This window comes from Rana temporaria, chromosome 1 (genome assembly GCF_905171775.1).
Source record: "Rana temporaria chromosome 1, aRanTem1.1, whole genome shotgun sequence".
Classification (NCBI taxonomy): domain Eukaryota; kingdom Metazoa; phylum Chordata; class Amphibia; order Anura; family Ranidae; genus Rana; species Rana temporaria.
Window position 1 is genome coordinate 184,944,357 of NC_053489.1, and position 16,862 is coordinate 184,961,218.

At 45.0% G+C, this 16,862-nt stretch overlaps 1 protein-coding gene across 1 annotated transcript in view; it reads left to right on the plus strand.

Annotated features, from left to right (window-relative positions):
- The window catches only part of DNAH10 (dynein axonemal heavy chain 10), a 278,707-nt gene that overhangs the window by 121,769 nt on the left and 140,076 nt on the right, over positions 1–16,862 (plus strand). Inside the window, exons 23-27 of the mRNA XM_040347338.1 lie at positions 853–1,064; positions 1,238–1,394; positions 3,393–3,626; positions 3,882–4,004; positions 12,244–12,477. Of these exons, the coding sequence (XP_040203272.1) occupies positions 853–1,064; positions 1,238–1,394; positions 3,393–3,626; positions 3,882–4,004; positions 12,244–12,477 (960 nt within the window). The remainder of the gene's footprint in view (positions 1–852; positions 1,065–1,237; positions 1,395–3,392; positions 3,627–3,881; positions 4,005–12,243; positions 12,478–16,862) is intronic.

Sequence of the window (16,862 nt, forward strand, 5' to 3'; positions counted from 1 at the left end):
GTCAATTACTGTGCATGCATTAGTGCATTGCAGTGCCATTCATTTTCAATGGCACCCTAAAGCACTAAGGTCACACACCTCCGACGCATATATGTTACAGCATACCATCATACATGGTAATGCACTGCGGTCCATTCTCATGTGCTGCATCAGAAAAATAATCCATGTCTGAGGCCCCATACACACGATAGAATTTATCCGCGAATACGGTCCAGCGGACCGTTTCCGCGGATAAATCCTCTCGTGGATTTCGGCGGATTTTCATGCGATGGTGTGTACTCACCATCGCATTGAAATCCGCGCCGAAATCCTCTTGCGATGACGTGTCGCGCCGTCGCCGCGATTATGACGCGGCGACGTGCGCGACGCTGTCATATAAGGAATTCCACGCATGCGTCAAATCATTACGACGCATGCGGGGGATCCCTTCGGACGGATGGATTCGGTGAGTCTGTACAGACCAGCGGATCCATCCGTTGGGATGGATTCCAGCAGATGGATTTGCTGTGCATGTCAGCGAATATCCGATCTGCTGGAATCCATCCCAGGGGAGATATATCCGCGGATAAAGATCCGCTGGCGTGTACACACCATAGGATCTATCCGCTGAAACCCATTTGCTGGGATTTATCTGCGGATGGATTCTATGGTGTGTATGGGGCCTGAGAGTTAATGCAAAACACCAAAACAGACAAGTCTGAATGAGCCCTAACAGTTTATAATTGTTTCCAGTAAGGTTTGTACTAATGCAGGATTTGGCTGTTGTAAAACCAATATTTGGCTCATTATTATTTTTTTATTGATATTTGAGATATGAATTGTTCACTGTCGGATTTGTTACTTGTCTCTTAGCTTGCCAAAGAGGAATGGTCCCAGACATTGTGGGCAAATTTAAATGTTCAGATTCTTCAAGATGGTATTGATGGCTTCCTCAAGACTTTCAGAAAGCTTTCTAAAGAAATACGCAGTCTGCCTGTGGCCTTTTACCTAGAATCCAAGATGAAGGAGTTTAAAGACTCCATACCCTTGCTTCTTGATCTAAAGAATGAAGCCCTGAGAGAAAGGTTTGTGCTTTTATAAATGCTTCAATTTATCCTTTAAATATTTATTAATGGATATTGTTTTGTATAATAGAATTTGTTTAACAGAAGATCAGCAAATGTTTTGTGCATAGTGAATGTCTATCATTAATTCATCAATTCACATAGCTCAAATAAAATAAAAAAATATTTTGTAGACACTGGAAAGAGTTGATGACCAAAACGGGGACAAATTTTGAAATGAATCCTGACACTTTTACCTTGGAAAACATGTTTGCGATGGAGCTGCACAAGTATGCTGATGTCATCAGTGATATTGTAGCATCGGCCGTTAAAGAACTCAGTATTGAGAAGGTAAGGACTCCTTGTTACAAATATACTTTTCATCCATTTAGAATGAAAAAAGGTACATTTTAAGCTCTTATTCAGTTCATCAAAGCTCCGTCAACGGTGTATTTGGACACACCACACCCACTCTGAACCATGCAAAATATTACATTTAATTTTCTTTTGAAAGCAACCACAGAGCATAGATTAGAGAAGCCTGCCCCCTGACAACATGCTGGAATATTGTAGAACAGTGGTCTCCAAACTGCGCCCCTTTGCTTGCTGTTATCTGGTCCTTGGGAACTTTTCCTCCCACTGATACAAGACACTATCCCTCCCACTGTCATCAACAACAGGGCACTATTTCTCCCATTGACTCCAATGATGGAGCACTATTCCTCAAACTGATACCAATAATGGGCGAGTATTCCTCCCACTAACACCAAGAATGGGGCACTATTCCTCTCACTAACACCAACAATGGGGCACTTCAGCTCCTACTAACACCAACAATGGGGCACTGATCCTTCCACTGACACCAATGATGGGTCACTATTCCTCCCAATGACACCAACGACTGGGCACTATTCCTCCCACTGATACCAAAGATGCATTGTTTACTCCCACTGCTGCCAGGATAATTTCTTCTTCCAGTGGTCACAGTACAGCCCCCTAAAGTATGAAGGACAGTAAACTGGCCCTTTGTTTAGAGCCCCCTGCTGCAAAAGGAACCTTTGTTCTCTATGTGCAAAAAGCGGTCTCTGCAGAGGTCTGACTAGAACAAGGATCTCCAAACTACGGCCCTGCAGCTGTTGCGGAACTACACGTCCCATGAGGCATTGTAAAACTCTGACATTCACAGACATGACAAGGCATGATGGGAATTGTAGTTCCTAAACAACTGAAGGGCCATAGTTTGGAGACCCCTGGACTAGAACCAAAGTTTGCCAATCTGCATTTAGTTAGATATTTGCTGATTGCAGAGATATAGGTCTGGCAGAGAACCAGATTTTTTCCTTGGCTGTGACTACTTTCTTTTTTATTTCTTTTTATTTAAATGATTTCAGCAGATAACATGAAAAATATTGACTCCATACATGAGTCTAACGTAAACTTCAGTTCACTGCAAAGGTACGTTTATAAAAGTATTCAAATATTCATAGAGGTATACAGTTTAACATACAGAAACCACATTGATCAACGAGAATCCATGTGTGAAGATGTCAGAAGTCTAACTGAATGAAGAAAAAGAACTTGGAATAATCGGTTTAGAAAGACCTCTTGGATTTACGAAAGTGGGTGCAGTGGAGGAACCTATGGCCAGAAAACCTTGGGGCCTAGCAAGCATAAATGTATAAAAGTCAAAACATACCTGAGACTACTTTCTAAAGAAAGTTAAATGTAAAAATGTGCACGCCTTTTGTTTTGATGCACCTAAATTATATTTAGCTAATTTAAACTGAAAGTTTATTTGTGGTTTAAACTGTGCTAGCTGCCATTCCCACCATCCAATGAGACTGCCTCAAGTCAACAGAAGGGCGATCTTACTGGTTAGTAAAGCTTCTCAATTAATTCAAAAATGGTAAGATCCAAATAATGATGTGAAACCATATCAGAGAGGGGCACATGATAGACTTTACTGGTTTATAACAGTTGGCGCATGCTTCTTGTGGCGCATGCTCGTACACAAGACTTTATACATTCAAAATGTACACTTCAAAATGTCTTCATAGTTTCCAGTTGCCCCTATGTTTGCTAGGAGTAGTTTTAAAAGGAGTCGAGCACCTGTAAGGCTGCCCCTGCTTGGAAATGGTTTGTTTGGTCACGTCTATACACTCGTTGTTCAGTGGGTTTCCAGTGCTGATCTTCACTTTGCAACAAAGCTCTCGTTGGAACATTTTTCAAGTCGTTTCACATACTGTAAATGATGCAACATATACAAGTTTTGTAATTCTGCTTATTGTGAAAGTATAAGAAAATGGTCAGCAATTTATTTAATTAAATACATTTTTATGTTTTCACCAGGGTGTAAAGGAAATTGTAGATACATGGGAAAATATGAAGTTTACCGTACAGAGGTATATTAAGGGCACTCAAGACCGTGGCAGCATTCTAGGAGCTGTTGATGACATTCTGCAGATTCTTGATGACAATGCTATGAACTTGCAAAGTATCTCCGGCAGTCGCTTTGTTGGTCCTTTCTTAAACACTGTACAGCTGTGGGAAAAATCGCTCTCATTGATTGGAGAAGTAATTGCGGTAAGTAACATTATTGCTTTTATTATGCTTTGTACTCTATTGAGTAGCTTAATAAAGAGAGCAGTGAAGTGCAGAAGACATTATCAACCACTTAGAGCATTTTTTTTATCAGACTAACTACACTTAACTGTTAGTCATTATCAAATGCAGCACTTCATTAGTATTTGTTTGATTTCACTGCAATATCTATATAATTGCTTTATGCTGTCAAATAGAACATTAAATCTACACATTGGCTTTGTTTCTCTTTTACAGGTTTGGATGGTTGTACAGCGGAAGTGGATGTATTTAGAGAGCATATTTATTGGAGGAGATATTCGATCACAGTTGCCAGAGGAGGCCAAAAAATTTGACAATATTGACAAAATATTTAAGCGAGTAAGTAGTCATGACCTTAACGTAGTAGTAAACTGTATCTTAAAAATAAAATAAAAAATCCTCTGCAAAGCAATGTCATAATGTACAAGAAAAAAAGGGGGGTTAGAACTGCGCCATGGCACCCAGACTTCGTGTATTATAAAGTCAATTTGATAAAGTAGACATCAGGGTTTGGAAGGAAGAAAGTCAATAGGATTCTCCAGGGATTCCACGATCCTGATGTACGGAATAATGAATCCCACCCAGATGGTCCACAATTATTCCATATGTAACTTGACTACCAGAGTCATGAGCTGCTTACCAGATCATAGACTTAAATCAGCGGTCGACTGTGACCCAGCCGCGGCCTTTGAGGAGAGGAGGGGGGGGGGAGCCCACTTCCTAGATGTATCACTATCTCCCCTGAGACGCAGAGTCTATGAGGGACGGTCCACCGTGATTCACAGCACACTAAGTGTGAAATCCCACCACCGATAATAGAAGCAGCTTACCAGAACTTCAATCATAAACCACAGTCGGCTGTGACCCAGCCGCGGCCTTTGGGGAGATCCCACTCCCTGGATGAAAGCACCACTTGCACCCTCGATAATATACAATGGTGTCACCGCACAAAAAAGAAAACGGCAAACATAGCGTAACTCCGTGGGATAGGTTATTTAATAAAACAATAAAACAATAAAAGGTTTACTCACATATGTAGAAAACACAAGGAGCATTTGAAATTGCCGGCCGGCATGTAACAGAGCAAAGCCCGTATACCAAACGTAATGACGTCACCGCACGTCCTCCCAGACGCGTTTCGTCATTCGACGTTATCAATGGGATAGGGCGTTGCGGTGCGTCATCCTATTAATAGGCTCAGAACCCACCCTGAGGTGTGAGCGACTATGCAGCAGACGCCATCTTGGTCGTGGGCAAACAAGCCCATACCCGACTAACATCTAACTGAACCTGCTTAGATGAATGAACGAATACATAAGCGGTGTTGTACTTAGTAGAATAAAAAATAATAATAAATAAATAATTGGGTGAGCAGTTAATTGCGAACAGGCACTAACGCAACAAACTGCTGAACAGCATCAAGATCTAAATTGCAAGCACACGCCGTACGCAGTGGCGATACCTGTCATAATGTGCATTATGTAAGACTTACCTTAAACAAAGCCCTCCAGCGGCGCACTATCAACACCGAGAGGGCTCCCAACTTCCACCGGTCTTCTGGGTTCATGACCTCCAACTACATGAGTGGCCGGGGTGCCACAATGACATCACTCACCCGCATACGTGCGGCAGCCCTTGTTTACGGCACAAGCTCTGAAGGTTCGGCACAGTATGCCGGACCGTCAGAGCGCACGCAACGGTGACGTCAAATGAAATATTCACTGTACCTACAGGTAAGCCTTAGTATAAGCTTTCCTGTATGTACAAGTGAAAAAATTGAGTTTACTACCACTTTGACCACTTCCCGCCCGCCGTATAGTAAAATGACACTCTCGTTCTGGGACAACTTCATATGACGGCGCTCCAGATCTGCTGCTCTCTCGCACCCACAGAGGCGTGCAGTGCGTCGATCGTGGCTGCGCCGTGTTCCTAGGACACGGCACGACCCCAATCTTGGTAAAGAGCCAATGATGCCACCTATCATTGCCCACTAGTGCTGCCTATCAGTGCCATCTATCAGTACCATCTATCAGTGCCCACCAGTGTGGCATATTAGTGCCTCCTCGCCAGTTCCACCTAATCAGTGCCATTCAGTTCCACCTCATTAGTGCCCATGAGAGCCGCCTCATCATTGCCTATCAGGGCAGCCTATCAGTGCCCATCAGTGCAGCCTCATCAGCGTACATCAGTGAAGGAGAAAAATTACTTGTTTACAAAATTTATTGACAGAAACTAAGAAAAACATTTTTTTTTCAACATTTTCGATCTTTTTTATTTCTTTTTAGCAAATAATTAAAAACCCAACAGTGATTAACTACTTGCCAACCACAGATATACTGCGGCAATGAGGCTCGGCTGCACGAACCGACGTACCCGTATGTCGGTCTGTGCATGTGATCGTTGTCCGATGGCCAACAAGGCGGATCCCCATTCTGACAGGGGAGGAGAGAGAGATTGCTGTTCCTAGTGATCCGGATCAGCGATCTCTCTCTACTCCCTGTTAGTCCACTCCCCCCCACAGTAAGAAAGCACATCACTAGGGAACACTTAACCCCTTGATCGCCCCCTAGTGTTAACCCCTTCCCTGCCAGTGTATTTATACAGTGATCAGTGCATTTTCATTGCACTGATCACTGTATTGGTGTCACTGGTCTTGTACACACGACCGTTTTCCTCGACAGAATCCATCAAGAAACTTGGTGGCAGAGCTTTTTTGCAGAGGAAAACGGTCGTGTGTATGTTTTTCGTTGAGATAACTGTTGAGGAGTCTCAATTTCCTCGTCGGGCTGGTTTACGATGAGAAACACGTTTGTGTGTATGCTTAGAAACCCGCGCATGCTCAGAATAAAGTATGAGATGGGAGCGCACCTTTGGTAAAAGTAGCGTTCGTAATGGAGATAGCACATTTGTCACGCTTTAACAGACTGAAAAGCGCGAATCGTCTCTTACCAAACTTTTACTTAACACGCAGTAACATGAGATTATCAAAAGCAGCCCCAAGGGTTGTGCCAGTGGAATTGAACTTCCCCTTTATAGTGCCGTCGTACGTGTTGTTCTCAAACGCGGTGACGTACAACAAGATTTTGTCTTGACAGTGTGTACACAAAGAAAGCTTGACAAGATTCTCGACAAGCCTGACAAGAAACTCGTCGAGGAAAACAATGTTTATTTTACGAGGAGTTTCTCGGTCGTGTGTACGAGGCCTCACTTAGGGTCAGATTTGTCTGCTGCAATTTTGCAGTCCCGCTAAAAATGGCAGATTGCCGCCACTACCAGTAAAAACAATAAAGAAAAAAAAATGTGTCCCTAAATCAATCGCCTATTTTGTAGATGCAATAACTTTTTCGCAAACCAATCAATATATGCTTATTTTTTTTTTTACCAAAAATATGTAGCAGAATACATATTGGCCTAAACTGATGAATAAATTAGCTTGTTTAAGTTTTTTTTTTGGGGGGGGGGGGGATATGTATTATACAGTGCTTTAAGTGGGCCAAAAGAGGTGCCGGTACTCTATTAGACGCCGGTGCTCCCCCCCCAATACTGAACATGAAAATACCCTTAGAAAGTACCCTGAAAAAGAGCTACTGTAGAAAGAGCTACTGAACATAAATAAAATGTGCAAAAGGGTATTGAACAAAATGGGCTCTGCACGTGCACTGTGCGAACACTCTGAAGCTCATCCTTAATCCTATGTAATGTATCCCTTTCAGGGCTTTCAGCATGTAAGGGGTTAAATGATTAATCCAGTGTAATGCATCCTTCAGGGCTTTCAGCATGTAAGGGGTTAAATTATTGCAGGATTAATCATTTAACCCCTTACTGTAAGGGATTAAATGATTAATCTTGCAATCATTTAACCCCTTACATGCTGAAAGCCCTGAAGGATGCATTACACTGGATTAATCATTTAACCCCTTACATGCTGAAAGCCCTGAGGGTATAGATCATGAAGCTCTGTTATTGATCAAATTATTGCAGGCCGCAGCAGGAGGGGGCTTTTGGCAATGGCATCAGGCAGACAGGCATGTTGGACTTCAATTTGTACAAAGTACTACCTTAAAAAAAAAAAAATGTTTAACAGCAGAATCTAATGGGACCTGGAGGGGGGTCTTTTTCTAACTGTGTCCCATGGACAGTCTATTAGAAAGTGTCCCCTCTAGGCCCCATTGGAGACTACAACAGAGTCTAATGGGACCCCCTCTGTGTGCCATGACTCTCACCCCTGCCCAACCTCTCACAAAGTAGAAATACAATTGTAGCGCTACTCTTACCTTAACTGTGGGTGCTGTAGCTGTGGGTGGCTCCCACATCCTCTGTGGCTGGTTCCTGTGGGTGGCTAGCTGGCACCTGTTGGTGGCTGGCTGGCACCCTGCTGTGGCTGGCTGGATCCCTGGTGTGGGTGGGTCACCGTGGGTGGCTGGCATCCTGCCGTGGATAGTCACTGTGGCTGGTTTGCTCCTGTGGGTGGCTGGCTCCCTGCTGTGGGTGGGTCACTGTGGCTGGTTGGCTCCTGTGGGTGGTTGGCTGGCACCCCATTGTAGCTGGCTGGTTTCCTGGTGTGGGTGGGTCACTGTGGGTGGCTGGCTGGCACCCTGGCCCTGCTGTGGATGAGTCACCATGGGTGGCTGGCACCCTGGCCCTGCTGTGGGTGGGTCACCGTGGGTGGCTGGCTTCTGTGGGTGGCTGCCTGGCACCCTGCTGTTGGTGGCTGGCCTGGCTCTCTGCCGTGGGTCAGTGGGTGGCTGTCTGACACGGTGCAGCCTGCTGTGGGTGACTGGCCTGGCTCCCTGCTGTGGGTCAGTGGCTGGCTTGCATGGTGCACCCTGCTGTGGGTGGCTGGCCTGGCTCCCTGCTGTGGGTCAGTGGCTGGCTTGCATGGTGCACCCTGCTGTGGGTGGCTGGCCTGGCTCCCTGCTGTGGGTCAGTGGCTGGCTTGCACGGTGCAGCCTGCTGTGGGTGGGTGGCTGGCCTGGCTCCCTGCTGTGGGTCAGTGGGTGGGTCGGTGGCTGGCTGACATGGTGCAGCCTGCTGTGGGTGGCTGGCCTGGCTCCCTGATGTGGGTCAGTGGGTGGGTGGGTCGGTGGCTGGCTGACACGGTGCAGCCTACTGTGGGTGACTGCCCTGGCTCCCTGCTGTGGGTCAGTGGCTGGCTTGCATGGTGCTCCCTGCTGTGGTTGGGTGGCTGGCCTGGCTCCCTGCTGTGGGTCAGTGGCTGGCTTGCACGGTGCACCCTGCTGTGGGTGGCTGGTCTGGCTCCATGCTGTGGCTGACAGAGAGGGGGTGGGCTGACAAAGGGAGGATGTGCTGATAGAGGGGTGGGCTGACAGAGAGGGGGGTGGGCTGACAGAGGAGGAGTGGACTGACAGAGAGGGGGGTGGGCTGACAGAGGAGGTGTGGACTGACAGAGAGGAGTGGGCTGAGAGGGGAGCTGACAGAGGGGGGTGGGCTGACAGAGGGGAGCTGACAGAGGGGGGGATGGGCTGACAGAGAGGTTGGTGGGTTGACAGAGGGGGGGTGGGTTGACAGAGGGGGGGGTGGGCTGACAGAGGGGGGTGGGCTGACAGAGGGGAGATGGGTTGGCAGAGGAGGACTGGGCTGAGAGGGGGTGGGTGCTGACAGAGGGGGGGTGGGCTGACAGAGGGGGGTGGGCTGACAGAGGGGAGATGGGTTGGCAGAGGAGGAGTGGGCTGAGAGGGGGTGGGTGCTGACAGAGGGGGGGGTGGGCTGACAGAGGGGGGGTGGGCTGACAGAGGGGGGTAGGCTGACAGAGGGGAGATAGGTTGGCAGAGGAGGAGTGGGCTGAGAGGGGGTGGGTGCTGACAGAGGGGGGGTGGGCTGAAAGGGGGGGTGGGTTGACAGAGGAGGGGTGGGCTGACAGAGGAGGGGTGGGCTGTGGGCTGACAGAGGATGGGTGGGCTGACAAAGGGGGTGTGGGCTGCCTGACATAGAGGAGGATGGCTGACATAGAGGAGGTGGTTTGACAGAGGAGAATGGCTTAAACGGGGGGTGATGGTGACAGAGACCTCAGAAATTCAAAGCGCCCTAGGCCGAGAGGCGGGACTCCAGCAAGTGGTCACGACCAGCCGCATCCACACGTGACCAGCTCCGCCTCCGTCGATGATTTGCAGGGCGCTCGCAACACAAACGCCCTGTGATTTGCCAAACAGGGTCATGTGCGGCCGTTCGCTGTGGAATTCTGGGACATGTAGTCATGATGCGAGGCTCGGATCATGACTCATGATGCGAGCCTCACATCATGACTACGAGTCCCAGAATTCGACAGCGTACGGCCGCACATGACCCTGTCCGGCCAATCACAGGGCTTTTGTATGGCTGCCACCTACTGTATTGAAGTCGAGAAAAAAAAAAAAAAACGTCAGCGAGAGCGACACGGACGCCGGTATTTTGTGCCCTCCCCCAATGTTGCGCCCGGTGCGATACGCCAGTGCGTTCCAGTACGAGAAACCCACGTACTGGGCGCACGGAGAGGTGCTGGTACTCTCCAGGGCCTTTTTTGGAAGTGGCGGTACTGAGTACCGCCGCGTTCCGGCCCAGTTAAAGCACTGGTATTATAGCAAAAAGTAAAAAAAAATGTTTTTTCCAAAATTGACGGTCTTTTTTTTTTATAGCGCAAAAAATAAAAACCACAGAGATGATCAAATACCACCCAAAGAAAGCTCTATTTGTGGGGAAAAAATGGACATACATTTTGTTTGGGTACAGCGACACATGACTACGCAATTGTCAGTTAAAGCGACGCAGTGCCGTATCACAAAAAATTGCCTGTCATTAAGGGGGTAAATCCTTCCGGGACTAAAGTGGTTAAATACCGCCAAAAGAAAGCTCTATTTGTGTGAAGAAATTATAAAAATGTCATTTGGGTACAGTGTTGTATGACAGTGCAATTGTCATTCAAAGTGCGACAGCGCTGAAAATTGGCCTAGGCAGGATGGGAGTAAAAGTGGTTAAAGTGAATAAATACCGTATTTTCCGGCGTATAAGACGACCCGGCGTATAAGACGACCCCCTAATTTTCCAGGAAAAATTTTGATTTTGGGATATACTCACTGTATAAGACTACCCCCTTCTTACTGTCTTTCTGGAAGCTGAGGGGGAGCCAGAACCGCTGACAGAAACAGGCTTTTTCAAATCTCACTGTGCCATTACATTACATTACTCACTGTGCCATTACATTACATGCCCAGACTGTGCCATTACATTACTCACTGTGCCATTACATTACATGCCCAGACTGTGCCATTACATTACTCACTGTGCCATTACATTACATGCCCAGACTGTGCCATTACATTACTCACTGTGCCATTACATTACATGCCCAGACTGTGCCATTACATTACATGCCCAGACTGTGCCATTGTGCCATTACATGCCCCCACATTGCCATTGTGCCATTACATGCCCCCACATTGCCATTGTGCCATCACTTGCCCCCACTGTGCCTGAACTTGTTGCCCCCCCAGTGCAATAACACTCACTTTTTCCCCCAGCGCTGACAGTGTCCCATGCTGCGATCGCGATCGTGAAGGATTTCAAAGCCGCGCCTTCACTGCAGAGTGTTCTGTGATAGGATGAACAAAAATCTTCCCAGCAGCGCCTCTGTTATGTTTCCCGCCTATCACGGACGTCTTCTCATCTCGTCCGAGGATGAGAAGGCATCTGTGATAGGAGGAACAAAGAACAGAGGCGCTGCTGGGAAGATTTTTGTTCATCCTATCACAGAACACTCTGCAGTGAAGGCGCGGCTTTGAAATCCTTCACGATCGCGATCGCAGCATGGGACACTGTCAGCGCTGGGGGAAAAAAGTGAGTACTGAGACTGTACCCGGCGTATAAGACGACCCCCGACTTTGGATGCATTTTTTTGCATCCAGAAAGTCGTCTTATACGCCGGAAAATACGGTACTGTTTTTTCTTTTTTCTTTTCACAATGTGCACTAGAAGTTGCAGCAATCCAGATCGGGCCCAGCTTTTTTTCATTTTTTTGGTGCCCCACATCATCTAGCCCTTTCCCTTGCAGCCTGACTATGCCTGTACTTCCCCTTTCATTCATTGTAATTCAGTACTTTCAATAATGAAGGTTCAGTGTCACATGTGGGTATTACCTAAGGTGGCCTGCACACCAATTCAGTCGAGTTGCTTAACTCCTCCTAAAAGGCAGCCATCTGCTTGCATTGGAGCTGAGGGAGTACAGAAGTAGAGTGCTGTCTAAAATAAGTACCGTATTTATCGGCGTATAACACACACAGGCGTATAACACGCACACTAACTTCAAGAGGGACGTTTCAGGGAAAAAACTTTCCACAGCCCCCTGCGTATAACACGCAGGCACAGTTTACCATCTATTTTCAGGGTAAAAAAGTGAGTGTTATACGCCAATGAATACAGTATGTATCGAAAGCAGAAGTTTTTATTTCAAATTTTAAATAATCAGTTGATGAGAAAGGGAAAGTGTGAAGGCAAATTATAAACAGAATAAACTTCAGCTTTAATTCATGAAAAGAGTATATTTATGATTTATTTTTTTACTGAATGACTGATTTATCATTTACAGATAATGTCAGAAACTGTGAAAGACCCAGTTATAAAGCGATGCTGCCAGGCAACAAACCGGCTGTTTGACTTACAGAACCTAAGTGAGGATCTTGAGAAATGTCAGAAGAGCTTGAATGATTACCTAGACTCTAAGAGAAATGCATTCCCTCGATTCTTCTTCATATCGGACGATGAGCTTCTCAGCATTCTTGGCAGCAGTGATCCAACTTGTGTACAGGAGCACATTATCAAGGTGAACAGTTTAGGGGTTTGGACAAGATATAATGTCTGGCAAACGCTGAAAATTTGCATTATATAGTTGCAATAATTAGTACATTTGTGTCCTACTGTACATTAGGCGGGTAATATAGGGCCAATGTAACCTCAGAATTCACCCACTACAGTCCTCAGTTTGCAGCCTTAAGCAACTTTACCTAATTAATTCTTAAAGGGGTTGTAAAGGTTTGTTTTTTATTTTGTAAATGGGTTCTATTAATCTAGTGCATTGTTGGTTCACTTACCTTTTCCTTCAATTTCCCTTCTAAATGTTTTTTTTCTTTGTCTGAATTTCTCACTTCTTGTTCCTCCCCAGTAAGCTTGCCCCCATCACCCGAGCTGTTCTGGCTGGGGGTTAGTCAGCCCGAACAGCTTACTAAGGAGAAACAGGAAGTGAGAAATTCAGACAAAGAAAAAAAACATTTAGAAGGGAAATCGAAGGAAAAGGTTAGTGAACCAACAATGCAGTAACTTAAAGAAACCTATTTAGAAAATAAAAAAACAAACCTCTACAACCCCTTTAACCACTTGTCCACCGAGGATGTCGACTTTGTGCGGTGATATCTGTGCAGCTACAGGCATCATTCAGATATCTGAATACTGGGGGGAACTAATGCGCAAACTACACTAACAAATTTATAACTAAAAAGAGGGGGGGTAATCATAAAACAAAATGAAATCCGCAGTAGCTATGACTAAATAAATAGGGAAACTATTGCGTAAAATAAATGGTCAATCCTTAGCAGCAGCCACAACCAAAATAGTGCTCACACACTGTTAACAATGTAAAAATGGGGGGTGTTGGGGCGCTTGCCAATAATTAATTAGGATGCGTAAAATCCAGCAATACTACTCATAAAACAGTAAATCAATACTGTAAATATTGGTGCAAATGATACAAATAAATAATGATAATTAATCTTAATAAATGATGTGGAAAAAACATCTAGTAAAAATGTGAATAAATGAAGTGCATCAATTATCATAATAAAGTGCAATATTAGTGCCAATTAATAAAGATGTGCAACATTTGCAATAATTTAAACCATACAAAATTCTTCATGCATTGTTGTATAATGTGTAAAATAAATCGAAAAAGTGCTCCTTGAAGAAAATCGGTTGATCCGGTTCAATCTCATGCAAAAAAATGATGTGACAATGTCCATAAATTTCTTAAAGTGTGAAGTGACAAAGAAAACCACCGCAAACTGACAAGTGCTCCACTCCAAGTGACCCCATTCTCACCAGCCTCTCACCTCAGCTGGCTTTTGTTATAAGCCTCCCATTAAAGGGCCATTGGACCCTATGATTAAGTGGCGTGACCAGCCACGTAACGTGTAAGGGAGGGAGGAGAGCCGTTTCGTGACGTCATCCCCGCTCGCGGCCGAGAGCGGAGGAATATGTTTTATTCGTATGCTGTCTTGTTTCTACTTTAATGTGAGTGCATATGTTGCTTATTAAAATACTTTATTTTAATGATACTTCACTATGGAGCCTATCTTTTTCTTTGTATTTACCACTGGGGGCCATGTTTCCTCATTGAGAGCTTCGTAGACATCGCCAGCTTGGAGTCTTTTTAAGTGATCCATCCGTGGTGTATCTGGTTACCGCTATTGTGAGCTGCTGCTTGATTCATTGGGAGGCTTATAACATAAGCCAGCTGTGGTGAGAGGCTGGTGAGAACGGGGTCACTTGGAGTGGAGCACTTGTCAGTTTGCGGTGGATTTCTTTGTCACTTCACACTTTAGGAAATTTATGGACATCTGGTATTAGGGGGAGGAATGGTGCCCCATTGCTGGTATCATAGGGAGGAATAGCACCCCATTAGTGGTGTCGGTGGGAGAAATGGTGCTCTATTGTCGGTTTTAGATGTCAGAATAGTGTCTCGTATCATTGGGAGGGATAGTGCTCCAAGGGCCAGATAAAGGCAAGCAAAGGGCCACATCTGTAAACGCTATAACTTTTGCGCAAACCAATCAATAAACGCTTATTGCGATTTTTTTAACGAAAAATAGGTAGAAGAATACGTATTGGCCTAAACTGAGGAAAAACATTTTTTTTATATATTTTTGGGGGATATTTATTATAGCAAAAGTAAAAAAATATTCATTTTTTTTCAAAATTGTCGCTCTATTTTTGTTTATAGCGCAAAAAATAAAAACCGCAGAGGTGATCAAATACCTCCAAAAAGAAGCTCTATTTGTGGGAAAAAAAGGACGCCAATTTTGTTTGGGAGCTACGTCGCACGACCGCGCAATTGTCAGTTAAAGCGGCGCAGTCCCGAATCGCCAAAAGGGCTCTGGTCTTTGGGCAGCAATATGGTCCGGGGGTTAAGTGGTTAAGATGAATTATCATTATTTATTTGTATAATTTGCACCAATATTTACAGTATTGATTTACTGTTTTATGAGTAGTATTGCTGGATTTTACGCATCTTAATTCATTATTGGTAAGCGCCCCAACACCCCCCATTTTTACATCATTCAGATATCACCATCTTCTGCCGGCGATTCTCTGCATGATAAAAATGATCATAGCGGCAGTTCCGCCGCTTGATCGTTCTTATAGGCAGCGGGAGAGTACGTCCTTTCCTCCCGCCACCATCCGGTGCTTCTCTGGGCTCTCCCGTGCCATCGGGGGCCCGGAGAATGAATCAGCCAGTGCTGACTCACGACGATAGAGATTTCTGGTGACCAGATGGTCACCAGTCATCTCTATGACCTTCGGAGGCCCGGGCGCGACGTTGTGACGTCACGCCCGGAAGTAAACAAAGCCGCAATCGCGGATGTCGGCATGAAATCTGTGATTTTTTTTTTCACAATCTCATGCTTTCAAGCCTGGAGGAGAGATGTGGGGTCTTATTATCTCTCCATATAGAGGACCTGTCACAGTGATTTCTATTACAAGGGATGTTTACATTCCTTGTAATAGGAATAAAAGTGATCAAAAAAATTTAAATGTAAAAAAAAGTGTAAAAAAAAAAAAAAAAAAAAAAAATTTTTTTTAAAAACGCCCCTGTCCCCGGTAGCTCGCGCTCAGAAGCAAACACGCATGTAAGTCCCACCCACATATGTAAACGCCGTTCAAACCCCACATGTGAGCGTGTACAACAATTCTAGCACTAGACCTCCTCTGTAACTCGAAAATAGTAACCTGTAAAAAAATGTAAAAGCGTCGCCGGAAATTTTTAAGTACCGAAGTTTGGCGCCATTCCATGAGTGTGCACAATTTTAAAGCGTGATATGTTAGGTATCTATTTACTCGGCGTAACATCATCTTTCACATTATACAAAAAAATTGGGCTAACTTTACTGTTTTGTTATTTTTTTATTTTTTCCCCCCAAAAAAGGCGTTTGAAAAATTATTGTGCAAATACTGTGCGAGAAAAAAAGTTGCAATGACCGCCATATTATTCCCTATGGTGTCTGCTATAAAAAATATATAATGTTTGGGGGTTCTGATTAATTTTCTAGCAAAAAAATTATGATTTTTGCATGAAGGAGAGAAGTGCCAGAATAGGCCCGGTGGAGAAGTGGTTAAGGGCATATTACCTCTTTTTTAACCCAGTAAAGTGCAGTTGTATTTTAGAGTATTTACATCCTGATGGTGTGAATGGGCCCTTTTTCTAACACTGATAGCTTCAGCCCCCGCTAACAATCGAGAACCACTCAGAAAAGTTCAAAACAATGTCATCACTGTGTCAGCTACAACACAGTGAAACACATTTAGAAAAAAAGGTTTCTCCAGTGAGGGACACAGCTTGGCATAAGCAACCCTGGGTTATAATGCTGCCAACAGGAGAAAAGGGCGCTAGGCACACAGAAAACTGAAGGCCAACCCACTAGAGCAGGGGTGTCGAACTCAATTTCATTGTGGGCCGCATTAGCATTATGATTGCCCTCAAAAGGGCCGGTTGTATCTGTAAGATTAGATGTCCAGCGCATCCCCTTTACATTAGATGTCAAAAGCCACCCCACCATCAGAAGTTGAGTCCCCTCAAGGCCCGCGGATTCTGCCCGCGGGCCTTGTGTTTTGACACCTGTGCACTAGAGGCTATAACCCACCTCCCTCCCGTTTTACTTAGTGCCCCTTGAAGAATGGATGTCTCTTTTTTTTTTTTCGACTATCAACATCTACGAGTAGATTCAGGCAGATATTGGAAATCTTGGAAGTCTTTCCAGTTAGCCAACAAACGCAAGTTTTCCTGGTTCAATAAGTATACCAGTATTGTCTTTGTGACAGCCCTGCATTTGGCGGTGACAATCCCTCTGTGTTTCAGTTAGCACAGGACTTTGCTTTTAAGGTCAATCCAATGTATTTGCAGTTTCCTTGCGGCGTTTTCAGGATTAGAGCTACAGCAGT